This window comes from Ascaphus truei, chromosome 4 (assembly GCF_040206685.1).
Source record: "Ascaphus truei isolate aAscTru1 chromosome 4, aAscTru1.hap1, whole genome shotgun sequence".
Lineage (NCBI taxonomy): Eukaryota > Metazoa > Chordata > Amphibia > Anura > Ascaphidae > Ascaphus > Ascaphus truei.
In genome coordinates this window covers 335,688,316-335,715,923 of record NC_134486.1, presented here as the reverse complement: position 1 = coordinate 335,715,923, position 27,608 = coordinate 335,688,316, and the positions used below count along the sequence as shown (strand labels likewise).

At 42.4% G+C, this 27,608-nt stretch overlaps 1 protein-coding gene and 1 long non-coding RNA gene across 3 annotated transcripts in view; one reads left to right on the top strand and one right to left on the bottom strand.

Moving 5' to 3' along the window:
* Nucleotides 1-7: 7 nt before the first annotated feature.
* On the top strand, nucleotides 8-27,608 carry PTP4A1 (protein tyrosine phosphatase 4A1). Of its 2 annotated transcripts, none has more exons than XM_075598106.1 (5): nucleotides 8-425; nucleotides 20,134-20,226; nucleotides 20,768-20,898; nucleotides 22,006-22,080; nucleotides 23,608-27,608. In XM_075598106.1, the coding sequence occupies exons 1-5, from the start codon at nucleotides 225-227 to the stop codon at nucleotides 23,723-23,725; spliced, it is 618 nt and encodes a 205-aa protein (XP_075454221.1). In that variant the 5' UTR covers nucleotides 8-224; the 3' UTR covers nucleotides 23,726-27,608. The 2 variants fall into 2 exon arrangements, with proteins under 2 accessions (XP_075454221.1, XP_075454220.1); XM_075598105.1 differs by lacking the exon at nucleotides 8-425 and adding an exon at nucleotides 17,079-17,503.
* The window catches only part of LOC142493676 (uncharacterized), a 58,935-nt gene continuing 51,843 nt past the window's right edge, over nucleotides 20,517-27,608 (bottom strand). The window contains exons 3-4 of the long non-coding RNA XR_012801176.1: nucleotides 21,134-21,290; nucleotides 20,517-20,974 (exon numbers count right to left, since the gene is read on the bottom strand). This is a non-coding gene — a long non-coding RNA (uncharacterized LOC142493676). The remainder of the gene's footprint in view (nucleotides 20,975-21,133; nucleotides 21,291-27,608) is intronic.

Sequence of the window (27,608 nt, the reverse complement as noted above, 5' to 3'; positions counted from 1 at the left end):
TCTTTCTCTCAAACACGCGCACACATACACGACATCGGATCTTTGATTCCTCAACCGGTTCGCACTGGCTGGCGGCGGCGTGACGTTGGCGGATCACGCCTCCTTTTACTGCCCCGTAGAGGGACTCTGCTGCTCAGCGATTGGCCGGGTGGCGTCCGACGTCACGCCCGGTATATAAAGGTGCCTTTGTGACGTTTCCGTGCTGTGCGTGAGCCGCGTCCCTCATGCTGTTGGCTGGTTACGGAGGAGAAGCCCGAGAGAAGAGGCTGGGGCCACGTCCGGCGCATCGCCAAACCCTGCAGCACCGCGCCCTGCACACGGGAGACAGCCGCCTGCTGTATGCGCTATCACCGCCGCTCTACCGTTTCTTCCTGGGGACCGGCTGTATGATTAAGATACAATCTTCAATGAGTAAGCATAGCCCTGTAAGTACCGAGCGCTGCGCTGGAGGTCTCCCACCTGTGTCCTCTCGCACGTCTGTATAACCGGCAGTGTGCTGCTGCATGTTCTCTCTGAGGTATAATCCGTTTTCCGCGCGTCCACGGGGTAAAATACGCCGTGGGTGAAAATATCGCTTTGCAGACTGCTATGGCGCTGGTGGGTTATCACTTGGATGCAACATACATATTTATGCTGTACTGCTGTAGACTATGATGGGTACGGTGGCTATATTGTACTGTGATCTAAATGTCTGACAGCACGTTGGGGGTGGGGGGTGGGGTGTGTGTGTGTGTGTGTGTGTATATATATACATACATACATACGTCTATCTATATATATATATATATATATATATATATATATATATATATATCTCGCAATTGAATAGACTCCCACTGTAACCCATTATTGTGTGTGGAGAGGGAGAGCTTGTCTTACAACTGCTATATCTGGAAAAATAAACGAAGGTTTGCAAGCTTGTATATCTCTCCTCTTTCTTCCCTCGGCGGGGACATATATATATAGATATATGTAATTCCCCGCTCACGAGGTGTGCGTGGGCACACGCTCGCTCACCTGCGATCGGCGCTTAGGTAAACAAACTATACTTACCCGTGCACTCAACTACCTGCAATGCCCCAGAGTTGCTTACTATAGGTGACGCTGGTACTTAATGGAGATGTTCCTCTAGTGTTCAGACCCAATAGGCATCAGTTGTCTTTGTATTGGCCTGTGGAATATTTAAACCTCAATTTGTTTACTGTGTAGGGGACAATACATATGGGTACCTTCATTATTTGGTGCATCTGAGAACCAGGGGTTCCTTTAGAGCTGAAATAAACATGGTTAAATCATCTTCCACACCTCCTGGAATGCCCTCCCCCTCAATACCAGACTAGCACCCTCTCTATTCACCTTTAAAACACACCTGCTTAACGAAGCGTATGAGTGGCTAATACTATACACCTGAAAAAGCTTGGCCCCTTGCAGACGCACTTACCAGAATGCCCTCCTACTGTCTCTACGTTCTTCCTACCTACCAATTAGATTATAAGCTCTTCGGAGCAAGGACTCTTCCTAAATGTTAATTTATGTCTGAGGCACTTAATACCATGTTCTGTTTGTATTTGTTTATATTGTCAAGAGTTTTACTACTGTGAAGCGCTATATAAATAAAGACACTGTATACATTCTAGCTGTGTGGTCATGTTGAACCCTCTCCAGCAATCTTTTAAAGATTGGGCTCAGGTGGCATGCTGTTTGCATTTGGGGTTTTTCACCTTCCTTATATTGCTGGTACTTTCACATGAATTTCTCTTCTCCTGCCAGTAGATTTTGGTAATGGCCTTTTACACCACTTTCCCAATAAGTGAGAATCTAAGGCCCGTTATATAGTGCCGGGCGCGTGCACGGATTTTTAGTTGGCTGACGTCAGTCAGCCTTTCTATGGAAGGGCCGCGCGCACGGCAGGTAGAGGGGAGCCGACAGACAGTGGCGAAGATGAAGAAATTCATCTTTTCGCGCCGCTGCGTGTGTTTGCAGAAGTTAAAAAAATATATATATTTATTAAAGTTTTTTTTTCTTTAAAAAAATGTATCTAGGACTTACATTCACTCACACAACCCATGCACACACATATACTCATGCATACATACACACATAAATACATTACCTGCAGCTCCCGGCACTATATACAGGAAAAGCATGCAGCACGTGCACGCGCGTTCGCATAGGAACGCACGGTCACATCCTGTATATAACAGCCCTAAGCTAGTGCCTGTTTGGAGACAACTTTCAAGTTAACTCAATCGATACTTGTGAGCCATGTAACAGATTTGGATTTGCACCTAATTTGCTTCTGTCTTCAATCTGTGTGCTGCATAAATCCCATTCATTCTCAATTAATCTGTTTCCCCTGTGTGCGTTCTTCCAATTTCTGTCATTTGGTGTTAAGTTTCATCATTGAACAAAATGGAGAGTAAAGTGTGACACAGCAGTGAATAGAGAAGTATGCAGACAAGTTGGGTCTTGTCTGCAGGATCTTGGTCAATGCGTCTAAGTGGTCTGCAGGGGTCAGTGACTCGCTCAGCAAACCGTCAGTAATTTTGATTGTGTCACTAGCTGATGTTTCCTATCCTGGGGATGAGCACTGGTAGAATGAACCTCATTTATTTGGTATGCAAAAAAGTTCAGACAACAGGCTCAAATTCTTTCAAAACCAAAGGTGAATGTTGAATCATTACTTCAGAAAATTGCACAGGACTGATTCATATACGAGCACAACCATGTCCTGTTTTTTATTTTATATATCTATCATCCATCTATCGAATATTATCTATCGATATAATTTTTAATGCGTTGATATACTGAGCGTCTTATTGGCAATCTGTTTGCAGCAGAAACTGCTGGAAATATTGACAAACTGTAACAATGGATCCTTTTATCTTGGTAATATAACAATACATTGTAGTTACTTACTGAATGTTTGCTTGAAACTGAAAGGCAGCAATTTAGTAAACCCTAGGAAGCAGAATCTTTGCTGATCAATCACGGGAGAGCTAATCATTTGTGTGGGGTGGGTTTTATTATATTTATTTATCACATGGATGGCTGTTTAATGGTCAGTTAATGTAGTAAAATTCTTGCCCATGAAGTTGTTGCCCAGTTTTGCCTTTGAGTCAATTCTGATATGTGAACCATGTTTTCACAATGGGAGTTAATTTTCTTTTCAGAAAGGACATTTGACTAATGATGGATTTTTTTTCTTTTGTGAACTTTAGCAACTTGTATGTCTTGTATGCTTTGCTGGCCTGTGTGTTTTTAATAGCAGTACTCGCTTGTTGGCTTACTTGTATGTATATCTTTATCTAGACGGCACCATCCATGTACACAGCGCTTCATTGCTGTAATACACATGACGTGATATAACACATAATGGGAATAAGGGCTTTCAGACAAAGGTAATAGGAAAATGCGTCCCTGCCCCAAAAGAGCTTATAGTGCTGACGTCGCGCTGCGATCGCTGGAAAAATCAAATTGACTTCCTGTGATCCCGACCAAGCCGTCGCACCACTTCTATAAGCGAACGCGACAGCGGCAATACATTTGTTTTGCCGTGACATCGCATCGCCGGTACGATAAGTGCAGCCGTAGATGTAAATCTGGTAGACAGATTATATCTTTGAGCAGAAGGCAAAGGGGCAGATGTGTAGCTAAATTTGTGCTGAGATGAGGGGCAGATGAGTATATAACCTTTAAAGAGGAGACTTTATTGTAAAGTAATACAGGATTTACTAGGAAGCCAGTAAAGGGATTTCAGCATGAGATGCTGAGACAGATTTAGGAGAGAGTAAAGTAATTCTAGCAGTGGTGTTTAGGATAGATTGTAGGGAAGACGGGTGAGAAGCAGGACAGTAGAACACAATAGCAAAGACGGGAGACTGAGGGCCTTGGTTTGTTTTGGCTGTTGAGCAACAGAGGAAGGGGAGGTTCCGTGATGAAACATGGACTATGTAAACCGTGTGATCAGGGGATCCTGGTTCAATTCCTTGTGTCGGCTACTTTTTGACCTTGAAAGTCACTTTATCTCAGTGTGCCTCAGGCACCAAAATCATACATTGTACACTCATCTGGGCAGAGACTCGGTAAATATTTGTATGTGCTGCATACTGCTCACGCTACTGCAATTTTCAAGCTCTATATGAAATTTGCAACCTTGTGAAATGAGTGAAAAGTCAAATGAGGCCTAAATAGCATGCTTATGTTACTGGGTGTATGATGGTTCTAGCAACAGTAATGCAGTAGGGTCAGGTTTGAGCACATGTACGAAGAGCTCTGACAGGTTTTGAGTCAGTAGAGGGCCTCCAGGATGCTATAGAGGATAGACATTCAGAGATTTAGGTCTATACAACAGATGTTGGGGGTTGACATAAGTTTGTCATCAGCATAGAGGTGCTATTTGAACTAGTTGGCAAACGAGAAACTGCAAGTCTGATGGGAGAGGTAAGAGGAGATCTCGTTTAGATATCTGTTTACAGATAGAGGATGGTCCACGGTGTCAGATGGCAGAGGTTAAGTAATATGAGCAGTATAATGACCTTTTGGCAGCATGGAGGCCATTGGTTACTTCAGTGAGGACTGTTTCTGTGGAGTGAGCAATGTTGAAGCCAGATTGTAGAGCATCTAGGAATAGGAGGTAAGAAAGGGGAGTAGGCAAGCAAATACAAGGCGTTCAAGAAGTTTAGAGGCAGGAGGGAGACACGATGATAATTGGAGAGACAAGTAAGGTCAAGCTTGCAGTGTTTTTTTTTTTTTTGTTTTTTTTTCTTTCTCGAGAAAAGGTATAACAGTTGCTAAGCCCTGTACATTATGTTTTTGGGGGGATTTGATGAAGCGTTGCATGCTTTGAGGTGGGAAATGTACCAGACTGAAAAATTGTGTAGAAGCAAGAGGTTTGAGGACATGGGAGGTAATGGAGGTCAAGTGGTAGAGGGAGAAGAGGTCCGTAGCAATACGTCCGTCCTCTGACAGAAGATTCAAGGAAGGTGGGTTGAGTTAAGGTGTAGAATATGAACATGCAGTGGGGGTGTCTTGGTGGATGGAATCACATTTTAATTTTTGTCTTGAAATGGTCATCAAAGTCCCATGGCTAAATGGAGGAAGAAAAACAGGTGACCATCTAAGACAGAGGCAGCATGGGTTAGATTTGTGACTGTTCATTAGTGAAGAAAAGTAGGTTTGTTTGGTCTGGGAAAGGGCAGAGTTCAAACAGGATAGCACGTTTGTAGTGAAGGATGTCTGTGAGTATGAGATTTCCTCCCGACACGTTCAGAAGCACAGGAGCAGACCATTAGCCTTTGACGGTTGTTAGCCAGCGTGTCTGGTTAGAAGGGTGATGGGCAGAAAGAGGGGCATGTAGATCAAGCAGAGGATAGGGCTAAGTTGTTCATGAGCAGGGTGTCGCGTCTGTAGCGGTGAAGTTGAGCCGGTAGATTAATGGAACACGAGTCTCTGCAGAAACTGGAGGTGAAGGGGAGAACATGAAAGGAGAAAGTGTACATTAGGTCCAGGTAGTGCCCATCCTTGTTGGTTCAGTCCATTGGTGAAGGCCAAAATAGGTTAAAGAGCAAGCTGGAAGCCCAAGGGAGAAGGGCATAATTAATATGGCAGTGAGGTCCCTAAAAATGAGGGTAGTTGGAGAGAGCCAGGTGTCGAAGGGGGATGAGTAGAGGTGGGTGATCACCACCTGGAGGGAGAGGACACAACTGGACAGTGTGAACCTCAAAGGAAGTGAAAGAGGGAGGTATAGGAGGGGTTCGGCGAAAGAGGCCAACATAAGGCTACAGCCCCAGTAAGCTCGACTACGCTTGTGCCCTTCACATGAGCGATCTGAAGGGCTTCAGATCACTCAGTTGGGAGGCGTTGCGTGACGATGACGTCACACCGCTGGTTCGTCCTCATTGGCTGAACCGCCAAGACACTTGTCTTTGGGAAAGGTGATCACGCTTTGTGCGCACATGCACTGACTGGTGCCAGCCCCATAAAGGGCCGTACCTTGTTCAGGCCTGTGAGCAATGGGGGCGAGGCCTAAGAGGGTAGTCAAACTGAGTGAGCCAAGTCTGTTATAGCAAAAAGGAGTGAGAAAGTAATTTACAGACATGAACTTTGTATGAAAGGGAGTGCATTCCAGAGGGCACAGGAGAAAGAGGGAATGGGTATGAGGTTAAAAGGGGTTTACACCACGAGGATAGTATGTAGAAATGAAACTGGGACCAGATCGAGGAGTATCATGGAAAAGATTTCTATGGGTTATGTTTTTAGCGCTGGGTGTATTGCTGATGGGTGCCAGAGGGTGCAGATAGGAAAGGAGTTAATGTGACTTGAAGATAGATGTATGAATGGGGTTAGAGAAATGAGGATTGTAGAGAAGTGTGTATTTTTAAAGCGGTGAAGTATATAAATAGTAGCTGTGGCATGGCAGTACTTGGTGTTGAAGTGGGTGAGGGCTAGGTACTGACAATGAAGTTGGGATAAGAGTAAAGGGCGAGAGTTGAACAATAAAACATGTATAAGTGATAGTGTTCTAGAGTGGTGGTGGTGGTGGTGGTGGTGGTGGTGGTGCTGGTGGTGCTGGTGCTGCATGAGTGTTGCTTGGCTCTATAGGTGTTGTGTAGAATTCGTATACAACATATAATCAAATAACCGTTTCCCACAATGCATGTATTAATAGCATGTTTAATGTATTGAAACTGGCTAAATGCTCACTTATTCTAGAGGCCTCAGCTATCTAAACACTGCATCATGGAACGCAAGAACAATTATAACTGCTATCTGCATTTCTAACTTTCCTAATTTTATTAGCGATTTAACATTTCTACTATTTACGTTTCTTACTCAAGGAATGTGAGAATCTTATGGTTGAGTTAGCATTTGCCTTTCCTTTTAAGAATCAACTGTAGTTCTTTGTTAAATGTATTGAGGCTCTTGCAGGTTCATAATGTCAATCCACATGATACAACCATTGTTCTCAAATGTGGTTTTTGGACACTTTAATAAATCTGTCATTAAATAACTTATTCTTGAGGCATATAAGCAAGCTTTAAGACACATTTGGGTCTTTTGGATGAAATGTTTAAAGGCAGTGGATATTCACAGTTGAGTGCAAATAGCCGCACGGCTATTCGCACTCAGTAGAAAATAAAATGGAAAAAAATAAACATCCCAGCCACACCCAAAAATCAGACTTACCAGCAGGGGGGGGGCGCGGCGTGAGGGTGCTTGCGGGTGGGGGAACAATGCTGCGGGGGGCGGCAGTACGGGGGTTTCCCGCGGCTGCGTGGGTTGTCTAGCGGCTGCGGTGTGTGGCGGGACGGCCCTGTCATGGGGGGGGGGGGGCAGTGAAGAGGGGGGGGGGTGGCGGTGCAGCGGGGGGCCCGGAGGTTGGTCACAGCAGTTGCCGCCAGCCTCGCTGCAGGCATCATGCCACTGCTCACGCGCGCACCAGTGTGCTGTGGGGGTGGGGCCGATGCTGGCCCGATGGGGGGGGGGGGGGGGGTCACAGCAGTTGACATCGGCCATGAAGCACCTGTCTCGCGATGCAGCTCCCACGCGAAACATGGCTCCCTCTGACGCCGGCGTGCCGGAAGCTTAACCCAGACTACTTCCGGCGCTACCACAGGGAGACACCGCGATTTTTTTTGCAGCGATTTCTTATTTTTTTTAATTAACAGGCGGGGGGGCCGGGCGGCCGGGTCCCCCTGACACACGGGGCCAGGGACGCCAGTACCCTTTCTCCCCCGCTGTTGGCGGCCCTGATTAAGATGGCGCGTTGTCTAAGGCCAGGGAAAGCACCCGCTTTCCCTGAGCCTCAGCGTGCCTCCGCACGCCAGCAGGAACCCTGGCCAAGGCCTTATGTGTCTGGCCAGGGTGAGCATCGGGGCTTGAGATGCTTGCAGAGCAAGCAAAATTGAATTTGCCGCCTCCAAGCGCGTCACGTAAGCTCAGTGCCGTTGTGGCCGCGCCCCCAGATGAGCGTGCACCTAGCCACAAATTGCACGGCCGAGCAAGGGGGCAGCGCTCGTGTGCCAGCACGCCACGCTCCCTCTCAGGCCGCAGCCTAAGGCTTAGTCCATAGAGACTGAAGCCATGCGGAGGCACGCTGAGGCGTTGCTTTCCCTGGCCTTATATATTGCGGCTGCAGGGGCTCAGTGCCGAGCAGCAGCGCGCCTAAGCAATGACCATGCCCGAGGCCTAAGGACTCGGGCATGGTGCCTCGGGCCGCGCTCCAGCTCTGCCTCGCCTCCAGAAGCTGGTGCTTTTTTGTGGCCTGACAGGTGAGGCAGTGAGCGCGCTTTGGGGGTGGGGCGGAGTTGAGGCGGGTCTAGTCTCTCATCCCCATTGGATGTTTGCTGTCACGTGACCGCTCCTCCGCTCCCCTCAGCGCGTATATTTAAACTTGCCTGTCGCCTGCATTTACACACGCCTCTGCACGCATGCGTAAGCTGCTCCTAAGGCTGCGGTCCAAGTAACTACTACAGTGCACGCCTGTGCGATCAAGCCCCGCCCACCCAGTTCCTTCCGTCCCAGTCCCTACCGAGTCGCGCACCTTTCCCCAGGCAGGAAGGGGAGTTTGTGATTGGCATTTGCGACGGAGGCGTGGCCACGCCCCCGCCGGCGGTCCAGCCAATGAGGGCGAACCAGCTGTGGGACGTCATGGCCACGCCCCCGCAAACCTACCGCCACGCCCCCTCCCATCGCAAACGTTATCTCTCCCCTCAGACCGCAGATCGCGGTCTAGGCCTGTGCATGCGCCGCGCGCGTGCCACAGTGCTGACTGGGGACTCAGCCTAAAGCCGCGCTGATAACAGATGCAGGGGGTATAAAATGTCAATACGGGAGTGTTTATTTTTTTCCATTTTATTTTCTACTGAGTGCGAATAGCCGCACGGCTATTTGCACTCAACTTAACTGAGTGCGAATAGCCGAGCTGTTATGAACACCGTAATGTCCGTAGGTTTCTATGCCTTTATTCACTAGAAAAACATCAGAAAGTCTTATAGCTCAGTGGTTATGCTTCAGGCCATTAGCATAGTGGACCAGGGTTCGATTCCTGGCTGAGATGTTTATTTTTTTTCCATTTTATTTTCTACTGAGTGCGAATAGCCGTGCGGCTATTTGCACTCAACTGTGAATAGCCATGCGGCTATTTGCACTCAACTCTGAATATCCACTGCCATGTTTAAATGCTACTAAAGGAAGTTTGTGAAGGAAGTTATGTTTACAAATGTCAAAGTAGCTGTAGAAAGACTTCTGGGTCCACATTCATGTCCAAAGGCATAGAAGTAGAAACGGACAATTATGACCAGGGGAATCTCTATTTTTAGGGAATAAGCAGGTGAATGCAGATTACAATGTAAATTCCTACTCGCAGGTCTGAAGTTGCACTGTATGTCTAATCCAATTTAGAGATGACAAGTGGCCATTTTTATATTTTGTGGATGATTCATTGTTTTTGTTTTTAAACTTCTTAATTCCATACTCCATCATTTGATTCTTGTATGTTCTTATCCTCCAAGATATTGTCTGTTTTCCATGTCATTTCTGTGAACTTGTGAAACTGCCAATATATGAACAGCACTGTTTATGGTAAATGTGATTTTGTCTGCTTCAGACAGAGCTGTAAATTAGTTTTAGTTTAATTGTAATTAGTTTCTGTTGCTATTGGCTGCTGATCACCTGACCCTCTGGACTGCATTCATTCCTTGATGAAAGCTGCAGTTCAGTCAATATCCTGTATGTGTGTTTTTTTTAATAAATCAGTTCTGTAGTAAGAAAAAATACTTTTAGCATTTTCTGTTTTTAAAAAAAGAACTTTGAAAGACCAATTTTCTTGTATTCTATTTTAACAGCCATTTGCTAAGGCACTGCCCCTTCATGTCCTGTCACAAGCTCTGGCACACCCCTTTGTCAGCACTGCCCTCCCTCTAGCACTTGTCAGTGCAGGAATGCTCATGAATATTCATGAGCTTCCACTGCCAGTCAAGCAGATTATAAACAAATCCCAGCTTTTAATATGTCACCAAATTTCGACCTATCAATACATGGAAAACGAATTGACCTGCAGCTATACAGTTCTTTAGCTAATTAGAGATTGCACACATTAAACTATTGAAGTAAAAAAATAAATGTAAAAAAAAAATTAAAAAAAAGACTGAACTGCAGCTTGAAATGGAAGGAAAATGTCCTACACTGAATCTGAACTGGTATTCCTTAACATTTCCACCATGGTCTAATTGATTTGTCAGAATGCCTTGATATACATAATCTCTGCAGAGTTGACATGACAAATGTCACATGTATGGTCCATTTTAAATGCACATACAACTGAACAACCGAAAATGAGACAGTAAATAATGAACACTCGCTCTGAACTGAAAGGTTGCTACCCAAGGATAAATGCTTCCTTGGAAGGTATGATGAACAAAGACAATCCTTGAGACGGCGAAACAGTTGTAGGGCACATCACAAGGGTCCATTATCAGATTATTTCAGTGTTCCTGCAGGACATGGTCTCCCTCTTATATGCAGGTTATTCATAAGACTTGGCTTTAACAGGCTACTATAACAGTGGGTACATCAGCATTGTTATAGTAAAGTGCGCAATTCATTTCTACAGGCTACATTCTCACTTTTTTTTTACATTGAAGTCCCCAGGGGGAGCTTTACAGTCAGCAGAGCCAGAAAAGGAGAGAATCAATGCTCATAGAACAGCCGTGTGGAAGCACTTTCTTTCTGTTGGCCAGGCTGAAAGGGAGAAATCACAGACTAACCAATAACTAGGCATACCTCCTTTCTAGACCGCAGCGTTCTGAAACCTGTAAAGAAATGGAAAACTACACTATACCAAAGGGGTCATTTCAAATACAGGCACAATCGGGTTGCAAATCTGCCTTTGCAATTCTATAGATACAACACAACCACCAATTCATTGAGCCTGACTATTTTGAAATCCTCTAAATATAACTATTGGCTCGTGCATCTGGATCCTAAATGTATATATGCTCAGTTTACCTCAGTTTACAGTTGTTAGTAGCACAACACTATATGGCTACATCCGTATAAACAGCTGGGGAGAAAGTGATACTATTGATATACAAGTAGCAGCAAAACTTTAGTTGGCTACATATTTTTCAGTATTGGCCTCAAGGCAAACTTGCAAACTTTATTTGGGTTTAAATAATCGCTGTGATTATATTGTTCCAGCGTCCCACAATTTATTTTTATCATTTACGTGCTATTTACTTGCAAATGAAAATATTTAAATTCATATTTTTATAGATACCATATTTATAAAAGTATCTACGCCAAAGCACACAGCTTGACACCTATAGACCAGGTTTTTGGATTCACTCTGTAGAGGTCACATCAGTCTGGTCAACCAGATGTCAACCAGATATCAATGAGGTTTTTGACCCCCTACTGGTCTAAATGGACATGTTATACATTTAGGGTTTTTGTTGTTTCCTTTCCTGCAGTGCACGCTTTCAAAAGGATTCTCCTTTGTTATTTCTGTACCTTCTTTGTGTTGGTACAACCAAAAAGGTACAGAAATAACGAAGGTTCCAGATTTGCAGGTGATTCCAGGCCATGTCCACTGTTATGACCCTATAGCTAAATTGTTCCTGTGGACATTTAACTATAGTTTCAAATAAATGGGACAAATATTTTCCTGCACGGTGCAGACTGCTCCAAAGCATGTTAAATAGAGGCCAAACAAATATGTAACTTTCATTAGAAGTGTTAGATCTAGTTCAATAGCTGGCAAATAAGAATATGATTGGATTCAAAGCAAATCATATTTTTTTTTAAATGCAGTTGTCAAATGTGGTGTTTTAATGTTTGCATGTTCCAGAAAATGTTCTCAAATTCTTTTGGGGGGCTCGGTAATATATGGTTATGGTTTTTTAAAGTGGATATTTACAATGATTGGAAATTAGAAGCATATGTATGCCTCATGTTGACTATCGCTTGTTAAAGGCGCATTGATATAAGACTGTTTTATAAACATGCATAGAAATGAACAAAGCAATAACAAATGTATTACTGATGAGCAATTTTGAAGTTGTTTTTTCTCAACCCCATTTATAGTCAATGCTAAACTGTTAAGGGGATTACATTAACACTTTTTAAGAACTATAAATTGTTGAGCAAAAGCTGCAGCTCATGCTTTGTAGAACTTAAATCTGAAGCTTCAAAATTGCACATAAGCTTGTTGCTAAACTGTCAAACTTGGTCTATATCAATACAAGGTGCCATTAACAAGATCTAAGAAAGCATTTAAGCCGCCTCCTGCTTGTTATATGTATATGGCATCTAATTTCAAACCAATGTAAATATTCACTTTAAAACCATGACAATCTCACTGAACCACCATAAAGAATTTCAGAATACTTTCTGACATATGCCACACTAAAGATTCAGTATATAATCCCATAAGTACTCATGGACTAATGTTGTGCTGAATTACTAAAGGCTTTGCAATCCTTGAAGGGTTTATATGTCTATCTCTCAACTTGAATTATCTGTTGGGAAATGACACCTCTATCAAAGAAACATGATGCAGACCAACATGGAGTGTCTGTGTGCTTCACATTTTTAAGGTCTCCAAGCACAATGGCTCATGTGCAACCTGCCCTTTACTGCTCTGCATGTACCTAGCTGCCTGATTGGCAAGGGCTCGTCACTATGAAACCTTTGGAGTAATTCATGAATGGGTGTGTTACCATATTACTTATTTCTTTCTGAGGGAAGTGAGCAGGGCCAGGTGCTTTTTAATGTTGTATGAACGAGCAAGGGGAAAAATAGTTAAGAAAACAATAAAAGCACATGCTAAAATTGTCATTCTTTAGAGACTTAATTTCTGCATATATCGTACATTCATTTTGGATATTAAAGTCTAATTTGTTATAATTTTACATATGAGCACTGGGCATTCTAAAAAGCATAATCTGGAAACCTCATTAAGAAGCTGTGGTGTGTGTTTTTTTTTTATTTATTATTATTATTATTATACAAACACCAAGTTTCATAATATATATTTGACCAATTTAACAATACATTTATTTCTGCCTGCTAGAATACACTGCATACATGTCAGGCATCCAAGCTGTTGACAAAGCATGTTTTGCTTTTCACTATGCAGTGGAGGAAATACAAAGGACACAGTAAAGAATTGGTAGCATAAGCACCTGCTGAAGGGTACCTGATCTAGTTACAGGCTTAAGATGTTTGGCCAAAATTGACCTGAGTGACCCATACTTATGTGAAACATTAAATTTGATAGCATTTGTCATTAGATGTGCCTTCTATTTGTTGTTTTTTTGCACAGATAAACCCCACTATATACTTTTTTTTAAATTATTATTTATTTATAATCTTTATTGGCCTTAATAGTAATGGGTGGACTTGGGGTTGAGGGGTGATGATAAAACTTCCTGCGATAAATCTAGTTAAACATAAATAATACCCAATAGGAAATGGGGAAAAAAATAATTGAGTTGGAAAAGGGATTAGATGTGAAATATAATTCTAAAAATGTATTTCACTCTTGTGAAATAAAAACAAATACATTTTCAGTTTTATGGCTGAAACCTAGTTTACTTAAAAGTATTTTATAATAAATGAACTATAAAAAAACCTCAATGCAGATCATTAGCCCCCATTCCTCTCCTGTCTGTACAAAATTAGGGGGGGGGCTGCTTCGAGGGGTTAACAAACATTGACGAGATTACCAGGAGGTTTCCTTGAAGTTGCAGGATGTGAGGGTCTCTGTTATGGAGTTTCTCCTCTTTGGATGCTCCAATCCTGAATGGATGGTGAGGGTATTTAGAAGCTGCAGCATGAGGAGACTAGCACCTCTGACCATAGCAGCCATCAGATAGAAATACTGCAGTAATAAACCATGGCAAGTATCACGTTAATGTCGATTAACGCGGTATTACAATAATAGCGTATTGCCCAACCCTTGGTGGACGAAGTGTAGAGTAGTAGACTGACAAACATTAAGGCACAGTTTGTTTCCCCCCTCAAGTGGGAAGCAGGGGTTCCACAAACTTTTTTTATTTATTTTTTCCCCCATTTGATTTCTGCTCCTGAGATTCCTGCAAACGTAGCACTTGGCAACTATATATATATATATATATATATATATATATATATATATATATATATATAATTAATTAATTTTTTTTAATCCTACTCATTCTAGCACTATGAAGTTTATGTATTACCCATAAACTGTACTTCAATATACTATACCTTGTTTAACTGCTTCTGGATCCAACTGCACACGTCCAATAACCAGCACTTGAAATCAACCACACAGATCAGTATATGCAAGGTTGCTGAATATCCGGTAAGAGAAGCTGCATTGGCCTCACACGGTCTTCCCCCTCCCCCCCCCCCCCCTGCACTTAATTTAAGTGCCTTGGAGAGCACGGGACCTCTGTAGCCACCCCCCTCCCCCCCCCCCCCCCCTGGAAATTCTCACGCCCCCACTTTTCGCACTGCTGGTCTATTTAACCAGTGGGTGGTGCTAATCTACAAGATGGGGGTGGGTGTCGGTGAATGTGTAGCTCAGGACCCAGAAGAAGTTTGAGAATTAGACCAGTTTCCTGCAGAACTGCCTTGAACCATCTTTTATAGTGGGTTTGCAGTGAAATTAAGTTGTGGCGGTTTTTTTTTCTTTCTCTCCCCTAGTTGGAATAGTTGGTTGTCTGTCTGCAGTTCGTGACTGAATTTTGCATTTGGAATCTTGGCAAAACTGATCTCCCCTAAATACAGACAAAATACATCAGAATCAGTCTTCACACTGATCAGTTAACACTTGGAAACTCTGTGACATGGCAGCTACGTCCTAATGTATTTGCACATTTTTATAGGGGGGTGGCATTGTGTTCTTGTGGAGTCTAGAACCGGATCACCTGGAACTCAAAAGATTAATGCCGCCAGAGCTTGATATTTCCTGTGAACTCTGGGGTCCCTGCCAAATCTCTGGTCAATACAAATCTGCCCAATCTGTTTTGGCATCCTATTGGATAGCCATTTAAAGGTTTTTTTTGTTTAAATTTTAGTTGAAGCCAAGAATGGGCACGCAACTCCCTGGAACCACATGCGGGTAGAAAAGCAACACAGTGCAATCCTGTGTAATATAGTATGTACTATCTAGTTGTGAGTACATCTATTGGCTTCCATTTTGGATGGGGGAAGCAATTGGCTGCAGATATCTTTGGAAATACGACATCAGTGGGGTAAAGTGTCTTGAACCCATTGTTAAAAAGATAGCCAGGGGGTGGCTGTACACATGGATATATATGCAATATCCATTCTCACATTCTTATGATATTCGGTTCATAGTATGGAATGTTTTTGAAACATCTGCTTTAATACTGTTAAGCGTCTAACCCAGGGGTGTGCAAACTGGGAAGGAAGCCACGGCGGTTGCAGAGGCGTCTGTAGCTTCTTACCTGCTCGGAGCCAGCTCTTCAGCAACGTGGTCACATGATGCTGCACCCCCCTCGTGTCTTGTCCTGGCGTCAAATGACGACGCGGGTGACGTCATGACCCCGCGGTGTCATTTGACGCTGCGTTGTCATGGTGACGTGAGCAGAAGCCAGCTTAATCCTGCGATTCCTCTGCAACCACCCGTGCCCCCCTCAGAAAAATCCCGCGCACCGCTGGTCTAAGTCGTAGTAATCTTTGTTCCAGTCCTGCTAAGGGAACAATGTGGATAAGTGTTTTTCAATTTCTTCTTGGGACAGCAAACAAATTATATTGTTTTTGCTTACTTGCAGTCATGTATCTGGGCACATTTATTAATCTAGAAAATCTGTTCCAGGTTTTTGCTGCATTTGACATTCCCGTGGTTTAAATACTTTCAAACGTTTAGAATATAAAGTTCCAATTTTAAAAGCTTTTGTCCTTTCTCGTATGTTGAACAATGGCCAGTTTTTTTCTAAAGGTCATCTTTTTCATTGTACAAGATGCAGACGAGAATAAAGCACCTGTTTTAAAGTTTGAACATTTCAGTACCCGTGGACGTAGCTACGTTATTGGTTCTTGCACCTGGGGTGTCCCATGAAGTAAAAGCTATGTCCCTAAATGTATATGTACTTTTTTTTTAAATGGGAGATCACATGTGTGGGACACAATCTGAGCTGATGCACCTCCCATTCTTTCACCAGTGACTGAGCGATCGCTTCAGATAAGTGATCGTGATCGGAGGGGCTGTGGCACTCTGGCCCTGGCCCCTCCAGCACTCAAAAGGTGTTACAGTTTAATGCCACACTAGGACACAATTCAGCATGTGGATTACTAGTTGCCGGTTTCCTCACTTCTAGCTAGCATGCAATAGTTTATGTACTGCCATAGCCTGCTTAGGCTTAACATGGGAGTTATAGTAATGTTCAGTTTCCTACATTACGGGTGTAGTCCCTGGGTGAGTCGCCTACCTTGGTTTCTTCTGGTATGCCTACAGTCTGGGATAAAACATGGCCTCTTTCAAATCGACCAGTTCTAGTCTGACTCTGATGGCCCCTTGAACTAGTCTCCCACCCCACCCCCCCCCCCCCTTCCACTCACAGAATCCCCAGGTTCTGGTGATGTTACTAGATTTAAATCTGTTGGGAAGAGAAGTCTACCAAATTTCAGGCTAATAGGAAGCTGCAATATCAGTTGTGACTTCCTATTAGATGTTAATGTAAATCCCCCTTTAAACAGGCAGTAACACCAGTAAAATGTTTGGAACTGAGGTACCTAAAGCTGAACATAGTGCAGTTCAGGTCTGGAGGACCCTCCCATTCCAATACTGTAGAAAACAAAACAATGTATGTTAGTAATACTCTAAGTATATAAAGTGAGTCTTTATTTTACACAGCAATTCCGCAACAGAGTTTTTGTATGTCTACAAGTAATGCTTTTTGGTCGCAGCAATTGGGATGCAAGTTGGTATGAAATAATAATAATTTTTTTTTAATTTTTTTTTTCACAGCAGTTCTGTGGTGTTCTTGGTCACACATTTATGGAGTTTCTGAAGGGCAGTGGAGACTACTGCCAGGCCCAGCATGACCTCTGTGCAGACAAGTGAACTGTAGAAGAAATTCATTACTACTCCACCAAGAAACCCCCCTAAGAGCAGTCAACCTGGACAAGTGTTGGATTGAATTTGGCAGAGCACTTTGTTTAAGGGTCTGAAATCTGGATGGGGTAAACCTCAGTGCACTGCATTTCTTTTGCCTCAGTACTACTGGATTGAAGGTTTGCTGCTTCTCATAAGGAGGTTCATTTAGCTTCCATTGCTTCCATCCGATCAAGCACTGAGAATTTTACGTGGAGTATAGTGAAGTTGACTACAGTTTAATATTTTCTTTTTTTTTATCTTGCACGTTTTACTAAATTCAAAATGGCCCGAATGAACCGCCCAGCTCCAGTGGAGATAACTTACAAAAACATGAGATTCCTGATCACGCACAACCCGACCAATGCAACCTTAAACAAATTTATAGAGGTACGGTCAAAGCCAGTCTAGAAGTTCTGCCAATGTTTGCTAGCGTACTCTTTCTCTGCAATTTACAGATTAAGTTGTAACAATTTCTGAATTTCTGCTAATTTTATTTCATAGCTGTTTCCTGGAGCATTATATTTATTTATTTATTTATGGAAACACTGGAATCCCTAATTATAAAGAACACTGGATGACCACATAAACCATTAGATTACATGAACATGCAAGGTGTGTATTGACTGCCTGTGATCTCCTTAGGACATAGGGTGCAAATAATAACAGGCAATATATATATTCTAGAGATGTGGCATGGTAACCATAAAAATGAATATTGGAGGTGTTGCCTTCGTTCTTGATTTTGACAGTCTTGTGACGAGGTGGTGTCCTTTCCCCACCTCATTAATCTTTGTGATATAGAAGGGGGATACTCAACCATCCTTTGTGTTTTAGAAGCATTGTATTTTGAGGATAATCGCAAATATTAAGATATAGCCCCCCCCCCTCTTATCAAAGAGTTTGCAACAGGTTAAAATGACCTAATTATGGGGGAGGGTGCAGTGACAAGGGCTCATAAACAATGTTATTTTTAGTGTAACAATGAGGGTTAAACATTAAGGCTGTGTACGGAAGCGTAGGGATTACTTACTTATGCAAGGGTTGTGGGGAGCTATTACTTGAATCACTTGTGCCTATTTGTGTCACATGTTCAGAAGACTGCAAAGAATTTGCACCCAATTTCTTTTGAATAGAGTAAAAAAAATTGATTCTGGAGCGTGAGAACAGTAGCTACAAAGTAAGAAGGTAGAATTCCTTGTAGGAAGAATATCATCGCAGAAAATAGAAACTGCATTGTAGAGTTTGTTTGTAACATCGTACTGCTGCATTCAAACCTACAGTAGCTTCTGTGAATATTAAACACTCAAATCATATTTCACTGAAGACTCACTTGGCAGGAAGTTGAAGATGGGCAATAAAAGTTTTTGCTAAAGTTTAGCAGTGGATTTCTTATGCGATGCAGCCATAAATCCATGGATGCAATCTGTAGGATCAAGAAACCCTGCGTTTACTGGGAAGCCGATGCTTGGTCTACTTAGGGGGGTGTGCATTGCCCCTTAAGGGTAAAACTCTTTGGAGAATATTTGCATGAAAGATCCTCATATTGAAGGATACTCTATTATCCACTAAAGCACTGTGCTGCTGGTCACCAACCAAGACTTTGTATGGTGGCTTCATTCAATGCGCAACTGTCCAGATTTTGTCCAAGAATTTAGACTCTTGCATTGGCAGTTAATTCTATGTGCTCCACCATCCAAAAAGGCTTTGCCATTTTTAAAACCTGGTCTCATGGTTACCGAAAAGCCGTCTAAGACACACATCTTCTCTGGCAAATGTGCCAGCCCTGCTCATGGCTGGGAACGATTATCTACAGGCTATTGTATACATGTTTGGATTTTATATTTAATACAATATCTAAAAGAAAAATATATATATATTTGTTTGTTTTTTTTTGGTTTAATAATCTACAGGTGATGCACTTTTTAAAACCAATGACAAATTATGTGACTTCGGAGCAAGCCAGGAGAAAGGTCTTTGGTCCTTGAAGTGCTTAAACTCATCAGTTTGCGCTGCCCCACAGTATAGTTCTATAGTTAACAGTGGTGGTTACTTCAGCTAAAAGTCTTGGAGCTGCATACCTCATGTAAAGAACCACATTTCACTTTCAATCAAGACTAGGCAAGTCTGAGACCATTTTGGCATACTTGCAGTTTGAAGTATCGGCATTTCACAAACAGATCATGTCTCTCCCAGGTTGACTTGTCAGGAACAGTACTTGCACAAGCTGGATGTAGTAAGAGCTTTCTATTTCTTAAATTGGACCAAGAAATTTAGACCTCTAGAAACTGTGGATATGAAGCAGTGGCTCCTCTTTGGCATATCAAGTGGCTTGGGAAAATCCACCAGCGGTTTTCCAATGCCATTACATGACAGATGAAAGAGCAGGTTTCCTTTTGAGATCTGCAGAGCTGCTATATGGTTTCCTTGAAAACCTCTACTTTAAACACTAGGATGGATGTCCTTGGAAGGTTCTGTTAGCGCTCTAGCCCCACCATTAGTGTGATGTTGGGTACAATAGCATGTATGCTGCTATTGGAGAACTTCCCTGGAAATGGCACATCCTTACTGTGGTTTTTTTTTTTTAGTCTTCTGTGGTAGCACATATATCGCCATTTGGGTTTTCTTTTTAGATGTAGTTGCAGGCAATTTATTAACTATCTTCTTTTTTTTTAATGCGTGGGAGGGAGGGACTGTACAGTTATACTGAATACCAGGAAATTTCCAGACAGTCCTTACCATGTGGGTAAGGGCAGTCTTCCCATTGCATATATGCTGACATGGAAACTTACAGGAAAAGAAAGTGACTCTGGCATGCTTCGGTTAATGAGTCTCTTCTGTCTGGGTTTTGGGGTCTTGTATAATAAATGCACCGCTTTGTATGCAACAACCTCTTTTCGATGGATATACTTTGTCCTGTGGCAACATCCAAGATGCAGGTTTTTTCCTTGTGAAATGTTTTTACAATTTAAGCGGTTTTATGTATGTGATACAGGTCATGTACATTCCTTTTTCTGTAGGAACTAAAAAAGTATGGAGTTTCCACAGTAGTGAGGGTGTGTGAAGCTACGTATGATGCTGCTCTAGTGGAAAAAGAAGGCATTCATGTCTTGGTAAGTGAGGATTTTGCTAAATGTAATGACACCTTGTTATAGTTTTTTTCCAATTCTCATGCGTACATTGTTGGGTTTCTTGACATTGCCATATTTAAACACATTGGGTACAAGTTGTCATTCCACAGCCATAGGTATTTGCATCATTACTCCTGCTGAAATTGCAACATTTTCTTTTCATAGCTATACAAAGTCTAGTTCGCAAGGAGAAATAACTGTTCAGTCAAAGAATAGTGACTTCAAACATTGGTAGAAACGAATATATAACGTGGATCCCCTTGAGCACTGAAGTTTCTCTTCATAAAAATTAGGGGGAAATTAAAATGAACTGTACACAGCACATTTTTTTGTATAAATTGTTTATTACATAACTCCCATATTGACCCCCCAATGGGTATAGCGCATTGGGTCTAGGAGCCCCCACTAAATCAACAGAGGCCACGTCTCCATCTAACAGTACCTCCAGATATCAATGCTGGTGTTTCCCAGACTAGTGTGTAAATAAACATTTAAAGTTCAAACGTAACACTGGTTTTTGTAGGACTGGCCATTTGATGATGGTGCCCCACCATCCAACCAGATTGTGGATGACTGGTTAAATCTTCTGAAAACTAAATTCCGTGAAGAGCCTGGTTGCTGTATTGCTGTTCACTGTGTTGCTGGCCTCGGAAGGTAGGTTGATTTACTCAACTTACATCAATATTTTCAGTTGACTCCGCTTCAGTCAAGTAATTTATAAAGCCTTGACCTGATGTATAGATAACAGAGTTAAAGTTGGTGCCCTACATTTTGGCCAAATGTAAATTGCCAAGAATATATTGAATAATTACCAATTGTCCGATTTTATTTTTTTAATGCTAGTTTTACCCTATTAACGTTGGCCATTTTAAACTGTTTGAAAGCTTACCTTAATATTGTAAACCTTGTAGCAAAACAAGTCTAGCTTCTTCTGTGCCTGATTAAACATTTAATTTATTTGGCATGAGCCATGCGTGGGTTTCCATAAATCTGTTCATCTCTGGCATGGGTTAAGCGATATTGCCAAGTTATCTCCTTCAGGGTACCTGAAAAGAAATATCTATCTTTTAAGACTTGCTAGATTTTAAATTACATAAATCCTCGTTAGATTGCATAGATTATCTATTTGTTCTTCAATACGAAGTCGTATACTGCATATGCACAATTGTTTTGCATTTATGTAAACTGATTATTTCCGCAACTGATGGTGGAAAGCATTTTGTTGGCATTCATAAGGACATATTAAACATTACTCCAAATAGATCTTCAGAATATATTTTTATTCCATGTAAATAAAACCAACATGGTGGCCAGGTAAATACAATGCATTTTTTTGGTATAAGCTCGTAACACACTTGATTCTGTAATCCCAAGCACACCTTAAATAGTTCAATGTATATATGAAATAAGGTTGTTAGTAAATTAATACAACCCTGCACACATGCAATTTAACACCAGTAAAGCCAAAGCAGCTTTTTAGAGGGGCCTTTCGAAAATACTTAACTGGAAGCTTTGCTTCCTTTAGATTTTGATGCCTATTGAATTAATTGTTTTTATGGCACTCCATGCTATGCAAATTTAACAAGCTTGTAATGGATCATTGTAGGAATTGTATGCAACTGTTAGTCCTGGCCTTAAAAAGTTAAATGGGAAATGTATCCTAAAATGAGTTACTGTGGCTCAATTGTCAAGGTTTTGTTTTGCTTCTTAAAGTTTCTTTACATGGCTGGAAATATGTAACGTTTAACACTTTAATTCCAGAGCTCCAGTGCTGGTTGCTCTTGCACTCATTGAATGTGGAATGAAATATGAAGATGCGGTGCAGTTCATAAGGCAGTAAGTATTACACATGATGGGTTTAAACTGATCTAACTATATATCAGTCACTAAAATGGTCAGCAGCGTATCAATGCTCAAATAAGGTAGGTAAATGTGTTTAGCATATATAAAGCCTAGGCACTAGGTCTATAACTACTATTTAGTAGTTTCTGTGACCTTGGGCGTTTTTTTTTTTTTTTTCTAAAAGCATTTTGATAATGTGATCACTGGAAATGTGTAAATATTTTGCTGTTAGACATTTATGCAGCTTTTTACCACCAAGAGTGCTCAAATTGGCATTTTGCCACAAATGGCATGAGTTTTCACCAGCTTAAATATGGTCATTTGTGGATGTTCAAATCACCTGCACACTGGTGAGGGGGATTCCCTTGCACATTCCGAGGTGGTCTGTTAAGGAACATCCTCCTGAACACTGGGCAAAGTGCCAGCGTTGTCTGTTGCGGTAACTGGGCTCACTTGTGCTCCATACAGGCACTTCCTTACCCTTTATCTTGATGTAATTGACAGCCACTCTGGATAATTTGTGTTCAAAAAAATACAAGCAATGTTTGCTTCATTTTTGACTTCAGACAGACTCCCTCTAATTCCCCATACATCCTCAGTATCACGAACAATTCTCATGTGCAAATGGTGTATGCCCCCTCTGGTCTCTGGTGAAATACCCTCAAAACCAGATGCCAAAGTTTACCATGCATAATTGATTGTAAAGATAAATGCTTAATATTTACAAAGCCTAAGCAGTTTCAGGAACAAAAGCTTCACACTAGTTAATCATTTGTTTACATAAACAAAGATTGCAATCTATATAAGTCTTAAATAATGTTTGTGTGTGTCTGCTGGACAGCTCATTGGCCTGCGGGCCAGGCAGGGAGGAGTCAGGCAGGGAGAAGAGACACACGCGCACACTCCTCACACCGTGACCGCGTGCGCCTCTGACCAACACCGCGAGCTCACAGGTGCAGTGGGGGCGCATGCGCAGCGCTCCCCGGACGGGAGGAGGGAGAGCAGAGAAGGGCTAGGCGCGCGACAATCGGAGGAGCGCGGGAGAGAAGAGCAGTGCTGTGAGTCCTGGAAGAGGGGAGGGGGCTTTGTGGTCCGTACCTTCGGAAGAATACAGGGGAGGGGGCTTTGTGGTCCTGTAACAGGGGAGGGGGCTTTGTGTGTGGGGGGGGGGGGAGGGGGGAGAAACAGTGTGGGTGGTGTGTGGGTGGTGTGTGTGTCACTGTAGGGGGGGAGGGGGGAGCGTGAAATTGTACTCCCGGGCAACGCCGGGACTCTCGGCTAGTGACACTATACAGCAAACCTACAAATCAGGATTCTGTTGGTGCATTCCATTACAGGTTTTGGACCCACAACCATTTTACTTTTGGGGGGGGGGGGGGTGGGGGAAGAGAATGGCTGCCTTCTTGTTTGTTGACCAGAAGAAATCACAGCAGATATGATTTATTACAATGTATTGCAAGAATTATCCTAAGCTAACTTGGCTTTGCATAAAACCAATCTGTTTGCATCTGTCTTTAACAGGAAGCGCCGTGGAGCCTTGAACAGCAAGCAGCTGCTGTACCTGGAGAAATATCGTCCTAAGATGCGTTTACGTTTTAAAGATTCCAACGGTCACCGAAACAACTGTTGCATTCAATAAAAGCTGGATGCAATATACACTGCTTTCACTGCAGAAAAGAAGAAACTAGATTTGGGCTGACTTAAATTCTAACATTATTGTTTAATAGGTCAAGTGAATCGTATAAACATGTAGGTCAAAGCCCTGGCAGTAAACTGCTGTCGTTGAATACATTAATATTCATGTAATTAAGCTTCAATTTTTTTGCTTATTCATTGTCTTTTAAATGTCCCTTCATAATTTAGAGGCTAATCATGCAGTAATGATGTTTGTCATCTCTACTTCCTAATAAAAGTGTATCAGCTGATGTAACTAGAGAATCTAATGCCAAAATACCCAGCACAATGCTTTTAGTTTTTTTGTTTTGTTTGTTTTTAACGTGAATAATAATATTTCTGACATCAGAACTAGAAACAATGAATTTTGATCCTTTCCCACAATTTCAAAATGGAGGATTGGTTTGAGATCAGCTGGCTGCTCGCTGTATGTTTACATCTCCCACAGTCGCAGTAGAATCCAGGTTTGCACAATTTTGCAATGTATTGCAGCAACATTTGTTTTCTGCTTCACTTGTGCTGAAAAGTTCACATACTTTTTAATGCATTGTTGGCCACTGTGAGGGTTAAGACCATATCCATTCTGGTAAAACATTGTCAACATTTTGCATTGTATAGAAGCACACCACATCTTAGTCTCCAGACAAAGCCTTACTGTTTGAATTAATGTCTGCACCTCTTGGTGCACCTTGATATGGAGGATCTGATATAGTGTATAGGGCGGGTTTTCTTTCTTATTTCTAGTAAAATGTTGCCTTTGTCTTGTGCAGGAAGTATACAATGTTCTTTTCTTTCATAAGTATTTTTAAAATGTAAATGCTTTAATGTAGCTAAATTCTTATAACATTTTTGAAATTGTATTTTCTTTTACTGTACCTTTTTTAAAGCATTGTTCACTGACAATTGCTTGGTGATTTCCCTTCCTGAGATTCTGCTACCACCAGGGCAGACCTGTCTAATATTTTGTATGCCTTTTGAGCTGTGTAACTTAATATTTGAATACTTGATTTGTTTTATTATGTAATTGATAAAATGGTTATGTATTAATGTTGGCTCAACCATATTTATACTGTCTTGGGAATGTGTGGTGTTAGTTCTGTTGGAGATGAGTTACCAGTGTTCACCAGCTTGTAAAGACGGAAAATACATCTCTTGCTGGACAGAGTTTGGACAGTGTTTTTATTAGTGGTGTAGTGTGATGCCTATTATCGCCACTTAATTCATATTGTAGCCTGTTCATGTTAACTGCATTTGCTTTCACTGGGTTTATTTTTGTATTCCACAAATATAAAAATACGTTCATTGTCATACAACAGGTTAATCTCTGAAGCAACACAATTTTGTTGTGACAAGTGTTCAAGCTTTCACGGCTTTATAACAACACTTTACGGATTATCTCTAATGAAGCACCATGACCCAAAATAAAATGTTGCCTAGTTTTGAGCGAACTGGGTAATGTTACAAGATCAAATCACATGTACAGTATGTATTTGCATATGAACCTCCAACCCTATAGTTCAGGGGTGCACAAATGTTTAGTGTGCCCCCTGTCTGCTCTCCCCTAGTGATTGCACCCCCTCTTATCTTGTGCCGGCACCAAATGACACAGCGTGGTCACAAGATACGATACCATTTGCCGCTGCTTTGCCATGGCCGGCTGAATCAAGGTATGCGAGTTAGAGGCTTCGCATTGCCTCCGGCATTTAATTTAAATGCCTTGGGGTAGCTCGGGCTGCTAACCGCTGTGCACCCCCCCCCCCAAAAAAAATCTCCCCACTTGTGCACCCCTGCTATAGCTCATAACAAGTGTATTCAACTGAAAAACAAGCATGCGTTGTAAGAAATTAATGAAAGAAAGAAGTGCCCTTATATAAATCCTGTAATTGCCTCAAATGCACAACGATCATCACCCGCTGGGGAGACCTATAATTAAGTAATAATCCCTGAACAGGGCATTACTGGCCAATAATGCCCTGGCTGGAAGAGTTGAAGGCCCAAGGCGAAGCCTAGGGACTTTAACCCAGCCAGTGCATTATTGGCCAGTAAAGCCCTGTTCTGCAGGGATTATTGTTATTGTAGGTTAAATGTAGGCTTATTTAATAAATAGACACTTTTTGTATAATTATATAGATTTTTTTTTTAATTAAAATAAAATGGTAAATACATTAAAGCACCTCTATATAAACTTACACTGCAGTTATCTATATCCGCACACTCAGTAGCTACATCCAAACGCTGCTGCTACACAACAGCACTACACACTACAGCTCTACGCATAAACACTACTACACATGTGCACTCGCTGTAGCTACACACTCTCCCTCTTAACTCAACTAAGGCTGCGGTCACCGCCACAGCGCACGGCTCGGCATGCGCTGGGCTGTCAAGCCCCCCCCAGTCCGGCCGGTCCCAGTCCCTACCTTGTCGCGCACCGCTGGGGTTTTCAGGGAGGCAGGAGAATTTGACCTCGACATCTGCGACGGGGGCGTAGCCACGCCCCCGCCGGTGGTTCAGCCAGTAAGCGCGAACCAGCCGCAGGATGTCATGGCCACGCCCCCTCCCGTCGCAAACCTTCTCTCCCCCCAGATCGCGGTGTAGCGCTGTGCACGCACCGCCCCGCCGGGCGTGCGTGCCACAGTGAATATTGGGGACTCAGCCTAAGTGTCAGCTCTGAGGGAGGGCGAGGAGTCACAGCCTGCTGCTTCTTCCTGACCAATCCCCTGCCCTGTCTCAGAGCTGTTCTGAAAGCTGATTGTCTGGAAATAAAAACATTGCAAGCTGCAAAAATTTCAGGCATTACTAAATGAATAATGGCTGGAATTTTAACAAATTGGGGATTTCAGTAATGCCTGGAATTTTACAGCTTTAGCCTATAATTAAGTAATAATCCCAGAAGAACAGGGCGTTACTGTATAATAATGCCCTTGCTGGAAGAGTTGAAGGCCTGAGGCGAAGCCGAGGGACTTTAACCCAGCTAGGGCATTATTGGCCAGTAATGTCCTGTTCTGAGAGGATTATTACTATTATAAGCTAAATGTAGAATTTTTTCATAAATGGACACTTTTGTATAGTTATAAAGATTTTTTTAATTAAAATAAAATGGTAAATACATGAAACCACCTCTATACACTAACACTGCAGATATCTATATCCACGCGCAGCTGCTCTATACACCGCGCAGCCACTTACTAAACTTTCCCGACCTCTCTCCCCCCAATTCAGCTGACTCTGCTCAGAAAAGCTGTCTGCTCGGAAGGGGGAGGAGTCAACCCGTGGCTGAAACTGCCTGACCAATGCCTTGTCTCAGAGCTGTTACTTCATTCTGACCAATTCCCTGCCCTGTCTCAGCTGTTCGGAAAGCTGATTGGCTGAAATAAACACATTGAAAATTACACATTGCAAGCTGCTAAAATTTCGGGCATTATCCAATCAGAGCAGGGTTTTCAATAATGACCTGGATTTTACTGCTTTAGCCTATGATACAGAACACATCCTCCTAAAACAAGAAGGAACCGGCACTCCAGAGGTCTTCATACAAAAGGAAAAGATTTTAATCCATAGATCAATGTTTCGGTCAAACACACTGACCTTTGTCAAACCACATGATATCAACACCAGCAGGACAGCAATTCTCCCAATGCACTTCAGTTTTGGTTCTGTAAGGAACTTGTGCCTTGTGAGCACGTGAGGTTAACGATACTTAAATGTTATGGTGTCACAATTGATCACCCTGGTACAACTTTCAGTCTTCTGTTCAACATCCTTCTACAGCCTATAAACTTCACTGTACGTTGCAACCTTATCTTTATTTCATTTAAAGGACTGGGAAAATAAAAGCCTTTAATCTA